This window comes from Aythya marila (genome assembly GCF_965140915.1).
Source record: "Aythya marila genome assembly, chromosome: 1".
Taxonomy (NCBI): Eukaryota; Metazoa; Chordata; class Aves; order Anseriformes; family Anatidae; genus Aythya; species Aythya marila.
The window spans coordinates 94,162,222-94,182,404 of record NC_139042.1 but is presented as its reverse complement, the minus strand read 5'-3'; the positions used below and the strand labels follow the sequence as shown (position 1 = coordinate 94,182,404).

General features: G+C 39.7%; 1 protein-coding gene across 5 annotated transcripts in view; it reads right to left on the bottom strand.

The window, feature by feature from the left end:
* ERG (ETS transcription factor ERG) overlaps positions 1–20,183 on the bottom strand; it is a 148,162-nt gene that overhangs the window by 25,250 nt on the left and 102,729 nt on the right. For all 5 annotated transcript variants that reach the window (XM_082779292.1, XM_082779295.1, XM_082779291.1 and 2 more), the window contains one exon: positions 9,990–10,207. In XM_082779292.1, coding sequence (XP_082635418.1) covers positions 9,990–10,207 — 218 coding nt within the window. The remainder of the gene's footprint in view (positions 1–9,989; positions 10,208–20,183) is intronic.

The window sequence follows — 20,183 nt, the reverse complement described above, 5'->3', positions numbered from 1 at the left end:
ATGTGGTCCTCCTACCAGCCTGTGGCTGGTCAGGACAGGGGAGATGATGCTGAGCTACCACGAACTTTTCTTCTGCGAGGCTCTGGCAGACAAACCCTGACACTGTCCTGCAGGATACAGATCCCTCTTCTTGTCTCTCCTCTCCCATTTTGTAATGCCAACAACCTGAGAAAGAGGGGAACGGCCCCAGCAGGGCTGTGGTGTCCCCACCCCATCCTTACGTACAACAGGGAGAGATTTACAGAGCCAGCTCCCTCACAGAATTAAGGCCTACATATGTAAATTTACACTCAGCCAAAATGGTATTACGCGAATGTCAGCTCATATTAAACATATTGCAAAAAAAAACAACTCAGGCTCACTTCCACTCACTGCAACTGCTCAAGTTGTAGTAAAATTTGTTGGTGTTTTCCCCAAAAGTGGGTTATCACTGAAAAAATGGCCCACAAAAAGAAAAACAAAACTTCCATGAGACTTTTAATTTTGAAGTAAATCATTGTTTCTTAAGGCCACCTGTCACACTTTAGTCCACACTATCAAATCAAAGGGTTACACATCTGCAACCCTAGACTCTCCTCCCTGCTCTTCTATTCACCCACTTCCCCTTTGTGTATCACGAGAATTCACATCTGCTGAGACCTGCCATCACAGCAACATACAAAATCCAAACAATCCCTGTTTGGATTCCTCTTTGGATTCTCCTTTGGCAGCAATCACCAGGGACAATCCAAGAGTGAGGAGAACCCTGCACTTCTCAGCTGTTGCAGCAGGAGGGTGGCTGCACCAGCAGCTTTGCAGAGCCTCAGGGGCTGCTTCTCTGGCACCAACCCCATGGATGCAAAGTGAGACTGAAAAGTGCTGTCAGCGGTAATATCAGAGGCCCCAGTGCTTGCTTTTGGATTCCACCATGCTCAATCAACTGCTGCATCTTAATGCAGCTGCCTGGCCATGTACACACTGCCAAACCCTGCAAGCATAGTAGGCATTCTGCAGGCACCTGCCCTTAAACTTGCTACGTGTGCACCACCACTGCCACCCTGCTGAAAGGAAAGCACAGTCTTTTATTTTCTCTGCCAAGTCTTTGTGTGAAAGCAGCCCAAAATTCCCTACAGAGTACTATGGCATAACAGAGACATTAAAATGCCAAAAAATGCACGTAGGCCAAAGCATCCCTGGGGTGCACACACAAGCCCTCATGCAACTGTTTAGCAAACCTGGCTGGGGAGCTGCTTCCCCAGCAAATACATAAATAAGTAAATAAATGGGTGGGTAGGAGGGTGGGTGGATAAGTAACTCAGTGCCTAGCTATGTCCTGAGTCACTCCCCCACCCACCTGGGGTGGCTGTGTGATAGGCGATGCTCACCCACAGGAAAGGCCAGGGTGGAAGGGAAGCAAGCCCCTCAGGATCAGTGCTGCTGCCTAAAGTTGGCTAAAGCTGAAGCTGAAGCCACAGTGACAGTCTGCGTCAACTTTGCTAGAAGGTGAGCGTCCAAAGCAAGCCTGAGAAGACAAAAGAAATAAATTAAAACTGAAGTCCTCATGGGGCAACACAAACATAGAGGTGAACTGCTCCATGTGGGGCTATGCAGCGGCAGCCAAACTGGTCTTCAATAGCCCCAACAAAGCTGGGCTTGGGGCAGTCCCACACAAACACCCCACTGCAGCATCCAAACGAGGGTTGATAGTATTGGGGGGGGGGGGGGGGGGGGGGCAGGGGGACTGCCCAGTCTCTGTAGGTGCTTTGCTTTGCATGGGTCAAGGCCAGGGGTCGCTAAAGGATGTCGCAGTGTGACACATAGAGTGGCTCGTTACTTCCTTCAACAAAAGGAGAAAGTAAAACGCCACATGCCAACACATGCATTTCGTTGACTTTCTGTAAGCAAAATAAAAAATGCTTGTTTATTGAGCTGTATATGCAACAGCAGTTCATTTTCAATCAAATAATAACTTTTGGTAATTGAAGCAATCTTTTCTATTTATTTATTTATTTTTTTGCTTAACTTTCCCGGCTATCTTGCAATCCACAGCTGCTTCAAGCCTTTAGGCCATCATGGCAAATTAAGGCAGTCAGCGTCTGGCTCACTAGAGGCCAGTCAAGCTATAAATATTACCAGCCTGGCTCTTTGTGTTCACAGTGTGGGGAAACAGCTGGTTTAAGTTTGACTGCACGTTGTCATTTCTCCATTAGTGCAAACACTTCAATATTTCTTATGTGTGAGGTTGGAGTGAAGAAAGAGAAAGAAGGGAATGGGGTCACTAAAAGCCAAAGCTAAGAAATGATGTTCTGTATATACATAATTTACAATTAGATTGCTGCCTGGGAGAATGCTGAAGTCTGATATGGTGATAGCTCGGCCAAAGCCACAATGACTTCCCAGTTGGCCTATAACTTTCAGGACCTATTTTCACTTGTTTTTCTTTTATTATTTTTATAGAAATTCTATTATAATGGTAATGGATTACATTTCTCAAATTGTATTTCATTTCAAGAGTTTGTAAGACTGTTGTATTTGTGGTTTCATAAAATATGTAATACTGGGAGGCAAGGCCCTTCCCAAACCGCATGTGCCTTCTTTTGTGGGCAGGGATCATATAGAAAGTTAGTGAAGCAAAGCATGCCAGGCATAAACAGAAGTGACATCTTGCACAGAAACCATAATCCCCCATGTCTGTGGAATGTCTGCTGATTTTCGTGATTAGTATTATTGGGCTGTGAGGCTGATGGGTGTGAAATGTAACGTCAAAGAAGACTATCCTCTTTTCTGTTTGTTACTCAGATTCTGTTTTGTTTTTAAAATGCTATTCCGAAGCTTCAAATACTGAGCATCCTCACCAAAACTACCCTGATAAAAATCAAACACCTATTAACTAAGGGGTCAAGGAGGAGACTTATTTCCAAACGCGCTGGTTTAGAGACATCCTACTTACTGTCAGTGCCTGTGCTATGCCAGCATGGGGGAGTACCACAACCACCATTTCTAAATGCTCTAAACACAGCAAATACTGTACTGGAAATAAAGCAGTAATGATAGGAACAGTCAGAAATAATGATGGTGATTTTTAACTCTTGTGGGGTCTGATGTCAATGTTTGAAGACTAATTTTATATTTCACTACCCATATGAGAGCATTTGGTTGCTTAGCACTTTTGAAATTTTGGCTGTCCTCATCTCTGTCTTAAACTCCTAATTTTGAGCACACAATTTAAGCATCAGTGGTTAGTCCAAAATGTAACCATGCCAATTAAGAATGAGCACATCAACCCAGGGTGGAAAGCTTCTTAACCAGCACCTGCCAGTCCCCCCAAAAAGCCACTAAAAAGTAGCTATAGTAGTGGTAAGCTGGAGAGATGGTTTATTTTTCTCTTTGGCATCATGTTTGCCTCCAGAAACAGAGCCAAAGCCTGCACATACAAACACACACACACGTTAATGTTTAACTGGTGGATTTTCAGAGTAGAGAGGTACTCCTTAGAAGTAATCACACATAAAGCGCTGCATGAAGAAGATCCTAAATTCGTAGTTTTTCCAGTCTGGTAGGCAGACACTCCACCGACTACGCAATCAGTGGGAAAAAAGTTTGTTATCCAAGATTAATGCTACTTTATATAGGCAGCTCCAATAAGTGCACAAGGAAAATCATCCTCTTAAGACAGATCTCCCAGCTTTGCTGTGGACTGACATAGGGGCTGACTCAAGCTCTGTTGGAGCCAGAGGAGAGAATCCCATTGACTGCAATGAGTCTTGGACTATGCTTGTTGTTTAGTCTGAGCTGAGGTTTACCAAGAATACCGGGGCTGAATGCTGGTGGTATGCCACCAGATGTAAGAGGGATGATACTGAGCCTCAGCTGCGGGGTTGTGCTCCAGTGATGGAAAAAGCCATGCCCTTGAAAAACAAGTGATGTCAGAGTAATTGCTGCAGATCAGCCCTGTTTCTTGATGTGTTGGATGTGCATAAGGTGTGGAAATGCTCTAACTAGGATCATCAGTATCATCCCACAGACTGGAGCATAATACAGAGGTGACTGACCTAGCTTAAAACACACTGGCCTGCATCCTGGGAGCAGGATGGTCCTGTCGTGGTGGTAGTACAGAGCTCCATGTGAATTAATGCAACCTCTTTCATGGCCGCACAAATTAGCTGGCACATGGTAGACTACACAAGGTTTCTCAAGAGCAAACCATTCTAATTTGCTTATTTTTAAAGCATGAAATAACTACATTGAGTAGAGCTTACATCAAGGGGGGCAGGAGGGGAATGAGAAAACAAGAGGCCACTCTGGACTCTGAAAGTCTTCCTGCATATCATGTGCATTCAATCCAGACAGCACAGAGGCTCTTTGATGAAAATACAGAACAGAAACATGCAAAGAAAAAAATGGTATTTCCCAAAAAAGCCAGCATAAAAGATATAAGTGATAATTTCATTTTCAAATGGTTTTTAAGGTAGAGTTGGTAGCACTTAAAACAGCATTTTGCACATGATTAAATCTTAATGACAACTGATTATTTCTGGCATTTCTTTAAAAATTCTATATTGGCCAAGTTGATGTTAGAGAACTTTTTCTGCGCTTTCACTGCAGCTAACATTCACAATGCATTTTCAGTGAAATCATCACACTGCTCCTGGCAAGTAAAATTTATCTGAGGCCTGAATAATACCCTATGTTCCACCTCAGCCTCCCTTAAAAAGAAGGCTTACCTACCAGTAAATGCAGACCTTCCATGCTACCTTTGTATATTCTCACCTATGTCCATGTCCATGAGTAAGAATATATGGGTAAGGGTGATCAGAGCACACTGAATAATTCACAGACTTAAATGCCGTACCCTAGGCTTAATGAGAGCATTTCCACAGAGGTGAATTTCATGCTAAATATATGTTGCATTCAGTCATAGTAATAGAATTGCTTATATTTAATTTGATAAAATATATAAAGAAAAATAAACAGAAAAGTAAGTAACAGCATGATATAGGCAATTTCCAGATTTATATTATAGTGCCTTACTATATCAGGGTGAATCTTTTGGTCTGACTAAAGAACACTAAGTAGCAGGAAACAATAATATTACATTCAGGTGAAAGATTGACTCCATGGTGGCACAAAATTTTATGTGCCAAAATAATTTTTTGGCACAAAGATTTATGTACCTGGAAGAAATATAATGGCTGAGCCCACATAACAGATTCGAAGGAACTGAATTTAATACTATGTGTGACAATCTACATTGTATATGCAAGGTAATGACAGCTTTAATTTCAACTTTTCTTGCTTTATTTAATTTAAGGTAGGCCCTTAGGCTATATTTTCTGGTGCTGTGCAGCAGGGTTTAGTTTGAAAAATACTGTTACTGTTAAAGAAAACTGTGTAGTTAAACTCTCTGCAGCACACTAAAATAACCCTTTAATTTCTTTCTGAAGATATTTCTTCAGAATTCATAGGGACACCAGTTTTTAGACCATTATGATCTGAGATTTAACGCAGGGCAATTGCAGACAATGTATATCTGGGGAGAGTCCTGTCAGAGTGAGTACATTTCTCATTTTAGTATGAAATTGTTAAGTGTAAATTGTTGGTGTGTAAGAGATCCAACACGCTCCTAAAATTTTATACCCTGTTCCAGATGACAGAATATATGGCCAGGAAACAGCCTAACACAGAGAGGAGTAAGAGATGGGTAGCAAAAATAATATTAATGAAGCTAACTATTCTCTTGTTGCCACTTTGTGGGGTCTGATACCTGGTTTGCACCTTCTTTGCATGGTATTGTTCAGACAAGCTCCTAAATAGGAAGAGAATTAGGGAGGATATTCTGCAGATCCTAGAGGTAGCACCTCTGGGGCTCTGCAATATGGCCATATTTTAAACACCTTTTGAAAAACTCAGATTTTAAAAATGAGTGTAAAGTGAGCAGCTACATTTTTATCAAAAGTGAGAAGATCTCTGGCCCAACATCTGTGTTCATTTTTAATACTTTTATAAAACATTTTTTAAGAACTTAGAATTTCATTTATGGAAACATTAAAGGGACTGAAAATAGGCAGGGTGGGGAAGGCTTATTCAGAAAAGTAAATGCAAGTGGCAAGGCACTGCTAATCTGCACATATAAACCGTGTCCAATATCATGTATGCGATGAACAGCAGATAATCTGCCAGGAAACCAATGAAAGACCAACATACACATGGCAAAGGCCCAGAGGGACTTGAGGAAGGAACAAATGGTTTTCAGATTTGTAATATTTATATATTTTGAAATATTTGCATTTGTAATATTTATATATTGCATTGAACAGTGAGCATTTTCAACATTGGTAGTTCTAAGCAATATACTAAGCAAAAGGACCCGTGGGAATGGTGCTAAGCTGAGGCAGGGGAAGTTTAGGCTGGACATCAGGAAGAGGTTCTTCACCGAGAGGGTGGTTGCACACTGGAACAGGCTCCCCAGGGACATAGTCAATGCACCAAGCCTGTCTGAATTTAAAAAGTGATTGGACTGTGCACTTAGTCACATGGTCTAAACTTTTGGGAAGAAGTGTGCGGTGCCAGGAGTTAGACTTGATGATCCTTATGGGTCCCTTCCAACTCAGTATATTCTATGATTCTATGATTCTATGATATTATATTACATATTTGATATAATTATTTAGGAATAATATATTGCTGGTAAGTGTTTTCATCTTATGCAAGGCTTGAGTGATACACTTTTTTTTTTTTTCCTACAACTGGCAGGAATATCATATACCAAGAAACATTATGATTCCCAAAACATAATAGCATTATGCACGGTATATACATATGAATACACATATGTATATGAATTTTTAAAATGTCAAAATATATTTATAACTTTTATTTGGTGAAATTATTTCTCCATTAAAAATATAATATTAACTTTTTTTCATCCACGTATTAGGCCTTATGAAATAATATATTTCTGATGAAATGGAGTAATTTAATTTTTATTTGTGTGTTAATCATGTAATATGCACATGATTATTTTTTCTTCTGTTAATCTATTCTTATATTTGATAGTCTATAAATGCCTTTTTTTAGCATAATGTCTTGTGAAACATGAGTTTTCCTGGATTTCTCCAGTTACCAACTCTGCATTGCTCTGTTAAAAGTAAGGCTGTCAAATCCAAGATTAATGAATGAAAATATGCTTCAGATGCTGCAGGTTATTTTTAATTCAATACAGAAATTATTAAATTTCTTGCCATTATATGTTCAGCTGGAATGTGCCCTTTAGAAAACCAGTGTTCTGATCAAGAACATTCTGCAGTTCAGAGCAGTAGCTTGCATGTACTCTTATGGCAATAAAACCATTATGCCAGCTCACACGCTGGTTCATGTTGGGAAACAGTCGTCACCACTGAGTAGTTCACTTTCTAATGATGGCCACATTTGGTAGCTCTGAGTGATGCTGTCTGGACAAAAACAAGGAACTTGGTCTTCATGCATTGATCAGCTTATTTGGACTAAGCTGCAAGTCCTAATGATGAAGTAGGTAGCCCTGATACTTTTTAGTTTTGAGAGAGAGAGAGTACAAAAAATCGCTTCTTTTCATTTATTACAGGCTGCAAAGGCCGCTGGTACTGTGAAAAAGTGTTTCACTGGGTTTCAGATGCCATGACAATTTCTGGGTGCCTCCATAACTAGCACAAATAGCAATTTTGCTGGAAAAGTATGAATCAAAATCATGCTTCATGATTATTCCAGAACATATGGGTCCTGGTAGCAGGTATAAAAAGAATGATTTAAAGACAATTCCCTCAACATTCAGCCTTGCAAAGGTAGACATTGCTTTTGCTAGTAATGGTGCAGAGCACATGCACAAATATTTCATGCAGCTACTGTTTCCCCTGCTAAAGCCATGCCACCAGGCAGGCAGCAGCACATGAGCTGAATGTTCAGATGAGGGATGAGGAGCCTGGCTCCAGCCCTGCAGCTGGGGTGCTCTGCTCTGGTGGCTGCACTGTGGTTCCTCCCTGCCTTGGTTACTTCTATTTTTACCCAGCGATGGCATGGCCCCTGGGAGGGAGGCAGAGGCTCTGAACAGAAAACCTCTTCCATCTGCATGCTCAACCACACATCCATACACAACGACACTTTTGGTCATCTCTGGATCACTATACAGGGCTCGGGAACCTCCCCAGGCTGATAAAAGACAGCACTGTTGCCTACAATTTTCTACTTAAACTACCACAACAGCAACACACTTGTGATTCAGCCTAGTTCCTCCAATATTCAGGCTAGTTACATATTTCAGGATTCCAGCACAATCAATGCAGAATTTGTTGCTGATTATTTTTTAAATGTGATTGACCAAAAATTTCAAGGGAATCTGTATGATCTAGACCCTTCCTTAAGATCTATGAGTTTGAGTCTAACTGGCTTTAGTTCTGTATAATATTACGAATTATTACCACTAATGATTAATGCTAATTATCTACCCTAATGCACTTTGTGGAATTTACACTAAGAAAAATTGTGACCATTAGTACTGCAGAAATGCCAGAACAAATATTTAGAGGTAGTTTGAGAAACAGTTGAAATTAGTTTTGGATCAATACACCATTTATGATTGATTATCACAAAGAGGAATAAACAAACAAAATAACTAAATGTGGTTCTGGATAAGCAGGCTTACAAGACTTTCCCTAATTCTTTGTAACTTCAGCTCACCATTTATTTCTATATACCTCAAATCTTTACCTATTCACTGGAAAGTCTGATTTGACTTCAGAACAATTCCAATCCTTATTAAAACTCATTTTCCATCCTTACGAAAATCTGATTTTCATTCTTATGAAAAATGTATGTGTGATAAGCTGTCAAACCACTTTGTCCTGCTTGTGGTGCTCATTACATTAGCACAGAAAGTGTGAACAGTAACCACAGTGCCCATGGCTGAGGTTTCTCTAAACATCTGATGCTGGGTGATGAGACTAGTAGGCAGGTGTTTGGGACAGAGCGATATGAAGCATGGTCTTCACTGGTACATTGCCAACTATTGTGAATAACTGACTCCTTCTGAACCTTGTGCCCTTCAGCAACACCAAAGGAAAACTGTTCTGACAGTCAGGCATTTTAAACAGGAAAGCATTTGCTTGGATAGTTTCCTTGAATTAAAAAAAAAAAAAAAAAAAAAAAAGGCACCATTGTGCTATTTCAGATGGGAAAAATCATACAGAGGGCTCCTGTGCTTTGGAGAGCTACCAGTCAATATCCACAAAAAACATCACAAACATTACTCTTTCAGCCTAATCTACGCAATAGTCCTTCACAGATACATCCACAAAGAAAGTCCTGAGAAAACACTGACATACTGTGGCTATGGTTATTGCTTGTTGAGCTGAGTAATTTATTTCCTTGTTCCTTTCTGCTCTCCTGCTTGCCTCCATACAAGTGGTGTTTCTTTATCGTAAGCTCTTCTAAAATCCAACTCCATTGTTATATTCTTCAGCAGAATGCTTATAGCAAATTTAAAAGTAAAAATCAATAGTTTGCTCCCTTTGACATTACAAGAATTTACTTCCTATGTTTCTCTATTTGGTTATATTTAAAGCAAAAGCATCAGACCTGATTACTGTATTTGAGAGCTTCAGTTAAGTATTAATCACATACTCCACAGCACTAGATGGGTCAATATAACTGCTCAAAATCACACCACAGACATATTTTCCTAACTTTAATATATGCTCTTTCACCCATGTTGCAATGCAAGTTTATACTGCAAATTATCCACAGTCAGAGGAAACAAAGAAAGGTATTGCACAAGGTCTCAAGAAGGCTGTGCCTGTAGCACCACCATCTTAAGGGGTTTGGCAGTTGTGAATCGCAATGCACAGGAGACCTGTAGGGTTCTGGGACAGCAGCTGGTGGCTTGGTGTCTTGAGGCACTTAAAATGGTGCTCACTTTGTAAGTATAGTCAAGTGAACTGTGCCCATCATAAGAAAAGTTGTGGTAACGCTGGCCTTATTACCTTGACCCATTAACCTGGTTTGGATTACACTCCATCTTGATGGTGACTCTGGCTGGGGGCTGTGATAACCAGTCTTGCTGGGGAACACGCGGACTCATCTTTGATGTCTGCCCATATTCACTGGAGGAGGAGGCCGTCATCTCTGTCTTTCCAAGGTGGGGTGATCCGTAGGCACACTCGAACAAGGACTGGTCTTCACTCACCACTGATAACGCTTCCTGCAAACAAGAGAAGAGAAGTCAATGTGACAGCATTTCAGAGCAGACGTAATATTCCCCAAGAAAAGATGTGGTCATCCATCTTATGAAAAGAAAAAAATAGCTGGTTGCTTGCGTAAATGTCTACTGCTTTTTGGGCATGCCTCTGCTGCTGGCAGAGGTGAGGACTCACAGTGCCAGTTGCACATCAGGGAGGGACAATACAAACCATGCCCAGTGAGACATCTCCTGCTAACAGTGGAACAGAGGTGCACACATGCTTGGCCAAACACTGAGGAAGCATGCTGGGGTAGCAGGAGAGAGAAGGCAGGGAGGGAAGGGATCTCAGGCCCCTCGTGTCCCAGGTGTGGACATAAGGGACAGCTCTGTCACAGGTGCCAGCTGCCAGGAGATGACCGGGATCTAGACCTTGCTGACTCACAGGGAACTTCTCTTCCTTCCTCTGGGACCAGGGCCAATTTGTTCCTGGACAGGGTGCCAAGACACAGCCGATTGTCACCCCCGAACCAGGGATCCTGCTCTTTCCTTCAGCAGCAGCAAAAGGCAGATTGTCCCAGGCTTTGCCACTAACCAACAGGCCCCAAGCTCCTGTAGGATGCCATGCCCACTGACAGCCTCTCCACCTCTCACAGGAACACTTCCTTGTAGCTTGCAGAACTTGAAGACCCCAGCATATGGCCTCCAGCCCCCAGTCATGGTAGAAGGGACCAGCTGGCCATGGCTAAGGGTGAAGAGGCTTGCAGGAACCAGGTGCATGACCATACCCTCACCAGGGCACTGCACCTGCAGGCCCACACTTCAGCTGGGATGAGAGCAATAAAACAGCACAGATCCATCAGCAGAGGGGGACAAAGAGGAGAGGACAGAGAGAAGAGGCAGAGCAATGGGGGTCCTTCTACTGACATGCTCAGGTCCTCCCCAGATGCTGCAAGAGGACTTTGCATGAGTGGCAGCAGCCACGTGGTGTCCTAAAAATCAGCAGTAACATTTATTTGTTTTAAGGGAGGCGTACATTTATTATTCCTTTTATTTGCCTGGTTTGTGAGTCCTCAGAGCGCACTCTGTTAATATTCAGTTTTATCTGCAGCTGCAAGGGCTGGAACATCACTTTCTTTTTATTATTTCTCGTGGAGACTGAGATTATCCTATGATCTCTTGATTTTAGGAGCAGGATCTCAAGCATCCCTTCAAGTGCCACAAGACTGGTGATTCAATCACTAGCACTAAACAGCTCCGTCTTCCTCCCACAGGCCAACAGGCAGAGATAAGAGAGAGATCTGCACAATTTCATTGCTATTATTCAGATGTAGTTTGAGCACAGAGGTTACCACCAACCTGTCACCTTTAGTTTTAACTCCCTGGTTATTACACCTGCCCCGCACATTCCTTCCATAGCCTGTGCCCAGCTCCCAGACTGTTGCCTCTGGTGATAGTGTGAAAGGGCATCTGTAAGGCAGAATAAGTGCCACAATAACACCTCATCTTTTTGTCCTGCATCCCTGATGGGGATGCCTTTGACTTGCCCAGTAAAGCTAAAAACTGCTACTGCTGGTGGTCTGAAGATTTCTAATGAGACATTCCTGGGAAAGCCTGCAGAAAGCTCCTGCATTTCAAAGAGGTGGGAGGTGAGATGGCTGCTGGTCCCTTGCACCCCAAAGTTTGCTCACCTGGCTACGCTGTGATGAGCAATAGCAGGAGGACTTAATGCACTTGAATGTTAAAGTGGCAGGGATTGCATCACACAAGCTAGAGAAAATGTTATGTTGGAAGGAAAAAAAATCTTTCTCAACAGTCTGTGTGAGTTTTTTCACAAAGATATATATATACTCTCATATCATATTGTATATACACACACATATAGTCTGGCCAAGTGATCACAACATTACCTCCACCTAAGACTAATTACTGCATAGTTCCCTCTTTTCTGTCCCAATGAAAAGCTAATAAATGAACCAAAAAATATGTAATGAATTGCTAATTTTGGAAAAGGTAGCCACAGTAAATACATGTAAGTGTGAAATATACAGGGGAAAGCAGGAACAAGATTGCAAATACAACAGGAAGAATATTATTTCACTCTGCAAAAATCTTTCACTCTGTAAAAATGTTTTCAAAAGAGGCATTAAATGCTACATAATAAATGTATTTCTTATCCTCCCACACACAAGAGAAGCAAAACAAATTTATTCTTGTTTCTATTAAACTTGACTCAATCTAATATAAAGTAATATAAGAATATTTAATATGATCATGAATGCAAACCAAAAAATATGGTGTTTCTCTTTGTTGGTATCACTAATGACAAGAAATATTTTCTGTACTATGGATGCACATTATGTTGCACAAAGAGGGAAAGTACGTGTTTTAACTTCCTGAGGCTAGACAGTGAACACCAGAAATATGAACCCAATTAATAAGGGTTATGCAAATATCTAAAAGGCTACAGCAAAAACAAGGCAGACATAAATGAACCCAGGAGAAGGATTTAGACCTTGTATTTCAGGAAAAAAATGTCTTGTTATTCTCGGACAATAAAATTGCAATTTGCTAGCTAGAGTTTTGTTCTGATTTAATAATCTGAAATCCATCCTGTTAGCCATCAGTTAGTGCATGCTGACAGCTCTGTAAAGTCTCTGTAGGAATAACTGGGTTTCTGCCAACTTTTGGTACCATTGGGCTTGTCCTTGTCCGGAAGTCTTATTATTGTGTACTTTATGATAGTGAGGGTCTCTGATGATTTACTCCAAGTCCTCACTGATCTTTGCTGGCCTGTCTTGAAGGACACTCGGACATGTGTCATCCCTCCTTTGTGCACATTACACAAGCTGAACTGATCAGCTAAGTAAGCTTTTGCATAATTTTGAGGAGTCAGCATAACTAGAGAACATAGTCTAAACTAGAATTAGCCTTACTTCCTCCTTAACTATCTTTTCTCTCATCTCATACATTAAGTGAGGTTGAGGTTGCATGTGGGAAACGTGGAAACTATGTTTAGCATCTGTTTTACTGCTCCTCCTGTCAGCTGGGGTACAGAAAGTCATACCTAATGTCCTCTCTTGCAAATGCAGCCAGGCCCATTGAATTCAATTTACCAGGAAGCACTACAAGGTGATGATATATGTGATCCTAGCATATCATTACGCACAAGGAAAAGTCTGCAACACATGGGATGGAGCTGTGTGTCGAGAAATGATAACTGTTGAATTTTTGTCCTAGTGATCTTAAAAATTGAGGATTTCTGTCCTGGGTATTTCTAAATCCACCGATCTTGCAAGACACAGTGATGCTGAACAATGAGAGGCTAGTGCAACCTGATATAACCTCTTGTGAAACATGTACTGTGGGAAAGCATAGAAATAGCATCAAGAAATTTGAAACATTTCTCAGCTACACAAGAATGCCTGATAACTGACATAATTTTGTATTCCAGAAAAACAGCAAATGTCCTCCAGCTGCTTCTTGTATGCATCGTTTCATCTTGTCCATCCTTGATTTCTCATTACTGATTAAAGCCTTCAAGTCTTAACCCTACATAAGCTGTAGAAGGAAAGCTCTAACAGCTGTACCAAATAGCTGACAGAAGGCAGAATGGGTCTTTCTTTCTTAAATAGAGGAACTTAAAAATGTACTTTCTGCTGTAATTCTAAATGTTATCTCTTGGACCAAATGTAGTATCAATTTGTGCATTAACCATCATGAAAAATAGCTGCATGGTCTGGCCACTTATAAACATAGACAAAGACATTAATACTGACAATATTTGGCAAGGGATTTTTACATATGGATGCCAGTTCTATTTCTAGTAAATGCTCTTCATTACTCATTTACATGTTAATCTTTTTTTTCTCATCCATATTAATGCTATTACTGAAGCAGTTTGGCAACATCAAGCAATAAGTGGGATAAAGCAAAGTAAACATTAATAAATATTACAAAATAGTTGCATAACAAGGCAACCATCTTGCACATCTTGCAAAGTTCTACACCTTTGGGGGAATAATGTTAGTATTGAATGGGTCATCATTCTGGATTTCTCATGACAATAGCATATTCTCATGACACCTCAGAAATAAGTCTTTAATTTCTAGTAATCAGCAGCTGGGGTATTGTAATATGAAGAAACCCACACGGAATGCTTACAGTGACAGGTGGGAAGGGTTTTCATGCAAGTCTGTGAAGTAGAACCACTAATATTATATGAGGTCAATACTGGACGCAGATTTTCCTTCTTTCTCCACAAACTTGTTTTCACAGTGTCACAAGCAAAACATGAAAATAAGTTTCTTCATTAAGATTTTTCTATTTTTTATCCCCTGTATCATGAAAAACCTTCTCAGCTGAACTTTCTGTACAAATGATAAAAGAACAAAATGTCTTTCTCTATTTAGTTTTGACTTATACTTCACTGATAAGTTTAAAAAAATAGACTAACAGACTGACAAATTTGTAGAACAATAGGTAGAGCAACGCCTTTAAAGTAGGCATGAAGTCATTAGGACAAAGGTGTTTACTTAATCAAATACAAGATTACTTGGCCCAGAAACATGAAGTTACAGGAAATGTGATTGAAGTAGTTCCCATCATGAGAAGTATATGCAAGCTTGATTGTCCTTTATATGCAATGTCAGGAACTAAGGACAAAGACTTTTTTTTTCTTGAGTTTGATCAACATTAAGGAATGATTAAAGGAGATAATGAGGTGTGCAGTTTTCTAGCATAATTTGTTTGTTATGAGGGTTGTTGTGGAAAAAATACTTCAGTAGGATTTTAAAAAGAATGTTTAGGCCTAACATGGTGATGCTTTTTCTTAAGTTAATTCTAATTAGGAAACGTGCTTGCTTGTACATGAAATACATTTGTGTGCTCTCCCTGCATGTCATCAAGCCAACCTCTACTTTAGATATTAGCATTTTAATTTATTTCTATGGCAATAAATTTCAATCACAAGTTCAGGTAGTACACTCACTGTATGTGTGTGTATAGTATGTGTATATCTATACACACTTGTGTATGTATGTACATCTAAGAATATTCAACTCTTTTTTTTTTTTTTTAATATCTTTGAATGTTTCCATTGCTTATTGCTTATTCCCTGTAACAGAAAAGGTTTAGTAGATTTTTTTTTTTTACCCTCATTCTCTATCGAAAAATGTATGAAGTGTCTTGGTGGTCAAAAAATGCCTCAAGAATGTGGAAAATCAAGAATTTACTACTCAGCAATGTTAAAATTATAGCAGACAATAACACACCAGTACGATCAAGAACATTGGCTACAAAACAGTGGAACAGTAGGACCATGGGCCAGAAGTACATGTGAAGAGAAGGATGCATAAGGAGTCACAAATATAGCAACAACCCATTTTGTACATTGAGAGATGCTTCAGACAGCAAAAAGCATTTCTTGCTTGTACAGTCATCACTCCCATGTTTCAAAATGAAACTGTTACCCCTAACTGTGAGACACATGCAGACACTGCCATAAAAACTTTTAATTAGCTTTGGCATATGGCTGTGCATGTATATAATCTCTCTCTTTTTTTTTTTTTTATACCGATTTTATGATATTTCTCCTAATTAATGTAAACAACTTTCATTTCTTTCTTAATCTGATTTCATAATAATGCATGTGTAAACACAGCTACAATTCATTCAGACACAGGCTGTTTCCTAGTGCTTCTTGGATGTCTACAGTTGGCCAGAAAAATCAATTCTCCATTCAATGAGGAATTTTGACATGCTGGGACTTATTTTCATTTTAAATTAGATAAAAAAAGCTAATATGTGAAAACTTTCACTAAACATTTATTAGAAGGGTGGATTCTAAAGCGGGGATGTGTGTTTTGCAGGTGTTAAAACATTCTATTTTAAACACTTTTGATGGATTATATTCATATAATAATTGTACACTTGAATGAACTTATTGGAATGGAAGTTTATAAAATTATTTATCAGAAAGAATTTATCAGTGTTATTGAAATTATTAGTTTCACCACTTTCCCAGAAATTTTCCATCAAGTTCCTGATAAACATTACATTTGGAGAGGAACTGTCTTTTCTGAGGTAAGACTGTTCTGATTAAGACCATGCAGTTAGCTCTATTAAGTGTTTCCATGCTTGGTTGTACACTGTATCCCTTGCAACTTGATAGCATTTGTTATTGAAATTGCATACAATTTAACTGTAAAACAATTGCAACTGAAAGAAGGAACAGATGGAAGTGTCCAAGAAAGTACGCAGTATACACCTTGGTATATCCACTCCAGACTCACTCTCGTTTGCTACTTTTCTACTCTTCCCCAAACTACACTTTCAGATGCTCTTTTGATGCAGTTTATCTGGAGTGAAAGGCTAATTTCAAACAGGCCAGGAATGTCATTTCCATGCTGGAAAAGACAGCACATGAGAGGCCGGACACAAGAACCTCACAGAGCAATGGGCAGTCTTCCAGCCTGAAACTCCACTCTGCTCACGACTGAAGCAGGCATTGCTGCACAATAAAGCAATGTGGCTGAACCACTAAAGGGCTCCTAGCCTAAATTTGCAGCTCTGCTTTAAGGCCAAGTCTTTGAGCCTTGGATTCACTGCACCAAGCAATAATCCGTGAAACAAAAGACAAGTAGTTGTGGTTGATGTTTTAGCCTTGCTATAGCTTATTAATCATGATGCTCTTACATCTCTATTCTGAACATTTGCAAAAGAAGAGGTTTTCAGAGACATTCAATATGGTGTGTGGAACATACTGGAAAAGGTTACTACTTAAAATGCAGTCACCTGAGTCAGGAATTGCAGCACACATCTGGAAAATGTTTTCCTTCTAAATCTCTAAGTCTTGGATTCATTAGATCACACAAAAATCCACATATTATATTCATGAGAGAGTTCAGGAACAACAAAAAGCCTTGGCAAGTACAAGATAGGAAAGACAGATGTTGTCCTCACCTCCACCCATGAGAATCTTATTGCTAGCTCAGCTAACATCCTCCACCTATTTGCAATGAACACTTGGATAGTCTGGGGTAATCCAAACACAGACAGGGTGCTACCACTAATCTGGTATCTTCACCTCTTGCTGAGACAAATACAAAGGATGTTTGGAAGCAAAGGAAAACCACTGCTGTGGTCCCACTTGAAAAAAAAAGAATAATCAAGCATCTATCAAAATGATGTTATGAAACTACAGACTAGATTTATTTCTGGGAAACAATCACAGATGTGTAAGGAGCAACCCTGAAGCCCTCTTTGTGTAAATCACTCTCCTGACTTCACTAGAACTAATAATGTGAATGGAGCCCTCATGGCTAAGCCCAAAGATTTACCTTTCTGTCTCGTAATGAACAAATTCTGAGACATTATAAATTCAAATGCAGAGTGCAGTGCTTTATCATCATATTTAATATATAGCCTGTCATTTCTGAGAGGTCAGTCAACCCTATTTTTACCCAGGCTATTTTTGTCACTTCCTTTCATCATAGGGCAATATTTGTAGCACCAAGCATTCACCTCCAGGTCCTCAAGTTCTTCATAAAATAAGGAAAAATTACTGCTTCACTGTTGCAGATGGGGAAATTTTGGTAAAAATGACAAAAAGGGGTCTTTGGAAAACATATCTCCTTCGTGCCAAGTTCAGTGCCATATTTGGGACTACCCTGCACCCCACACAGAAGGATTATCACACCAAGTAGAGTTGATGAACCATTAACCTTCAGTGATCAGAAAGTATATGTCAGATTGAAAGGATTGCCATTTCACAATCAATTATTCCACCTGCCATCTTCATCTCATAGTAAAGAGCAAATGCATAGTTTAACCCCTCTAAAATAGTAAATAAATGGAAATAGGGAACTATTTCACATATGTCACATGCCCTAGATACCATCAAAACAGTGCAGTTGGCTTATTCAAATGCTACGATGAAAGCCTTCATCCTGCAACTGGTTCAGTACACATGCAATGCCCGAGTGACTTCAAAACAATGCCTCTGAAGGGTAAGTCCTGAAGCGGCATGTCTTGAAGCCCATGCAACAGCAGTGCTAACAACAAAGAACCGCACCAGGCACTTTCATTTAGAAGGAAAGCTGACCTCAAAATTCAAAAAACTGTATAAAAAGCCTAGGTAATAAAGCAATCTGATGCCATACAGCTATGAGCCCCATTGCTTTTTTCTTTCTGCCTGAATAGGATCCGTTAAACTACTTAAACTACTTACTACTTATTTACTACACTGGTAGCTTTGCTATTCAGGCACCTGGGGCTGCAGCCTGCATGTGTTTGGGCTCATGTTAACATTGTGAGATCTCTTAGGCGGTTGGACATCTATGGCTCTGATGCAATGAGGACAAACACATTGTCCATGCAAGTGCTGAATAGTGGTCAGAGTCCAAATGTAACTTTCAGCCCAAATGGGTTGACACTTCAGATTTGACATATTTCAGAGAAAAAGACAAGTGTTCTTTCACCAGTGGCCTGTACACTCTCTAGGCACCATCATGGTTACTTGGAGAGGTCGGGTCTACTGAAGAACCTGCTCCAGCACAGCCCACAGACCTTAAAGCACAGCAGCGCTCAAGCAGCACAATGATCAGCTGGGCTCAGAATATGTATTCCTCAATGATTATGTCAACCTTAATTCATCAGTGCTAAAAACAATACAATTGTATCCTGCAGATTGTATATTGTATACACATTTTTAAAGAAACTGTAGCTTTGTATGCTTATTTTAGCACTTCCAGCCAGGCACAGAGCTGTTACACTGAAGTTTGAATGACTATTTTTTCAGTCAATACAATAGACTTTTCTTTCTTTTCATCTTGATAGTATTGTCAATTATGAATTCTGAAAACCTGAGGTTTTTTCCTCTTTTAATCTTGTTTGTTAACTTCTAGGGTTCCAAAATGGCAATAAATTTTGGAAAACTTGGATATAAAACTCAATTTCTGCCTTGGTACAGGGCTAGCCTGTTGCTTCTACCCTGCTTTTCTGGTTTGAGACCTTCTCAATCTGAATGAGCAGGCAACCTTCTACTTTGTTATAAAAAAAATAATCATAAACATCTGTTTTGGTTTTCTTTCAGCAATTATTTGTTTGGCAAAACAGGTGGCAGATTTGTAAAATGGCCCACAGCCCAATTGGAAGTGAACTGAGGTTTCATGCCACACCTGCTATGAACTTTTGCTAATTGACCGGAATGATATAGAGGAAGAGTCCTGGGGCCAGAACAGCTGCCCAAAATAAGATCCCATTCCAGACATGCTGTCCTGTCCTATCCTTTCTGTGTTTCCCATTAGCATCTTTGGCTTCACAGGTAGCCCCTGCAGTTTGAATGCAAAGTCTTTAAGAACTACTGTGTTTATCAGATTCAGTCATCTGTATAGAACTAAAGGTTTTGCTTGAATACATAATTGGCCCAGTACTTTGTTTTTGACAACTTTACTGAAAAAATTCTTAGCATAATAATGCCACACAATCTTTTCTGCGTTATTCAAAAGATTTCCACATGATGGTAACATTTTCAGCTATTTTTCCTATTGCTTAACCTAAATTACAAGATTATATATTGCCTTTATACTAAGTTTCATATTTGTTAACTGTGGTGGGTTGATGCACCATATATATATTTGTGTATATAATTACATATGTCCATTATATATGTACACACAAGTATATGTAAGGAAATTTTTTAACAATCCCATCATTAATCTCAGAACAAAAATTTTAAAGTAAAAATAATTCAGTCTTTAAAATAGTTTTCTCCAATGTGTACTATAAGTCTTAGACTAACTCAACAGCAAATTGATGAGAGATTTATATGAAGGAATGAAGAAACCTTTACAACCAAGGTATTGATGAAAGAATTAAACAGTAAGGTTAAAAAAAAAAAAAAAGGGGGAGAAATAAAGTGGGATCAGCCTGGAGAGGGGAAAGAGGAACCATTCATCAGTATCTGTAGGGCCGCCTTCCTGCAGCTCAGCTTCCCCCT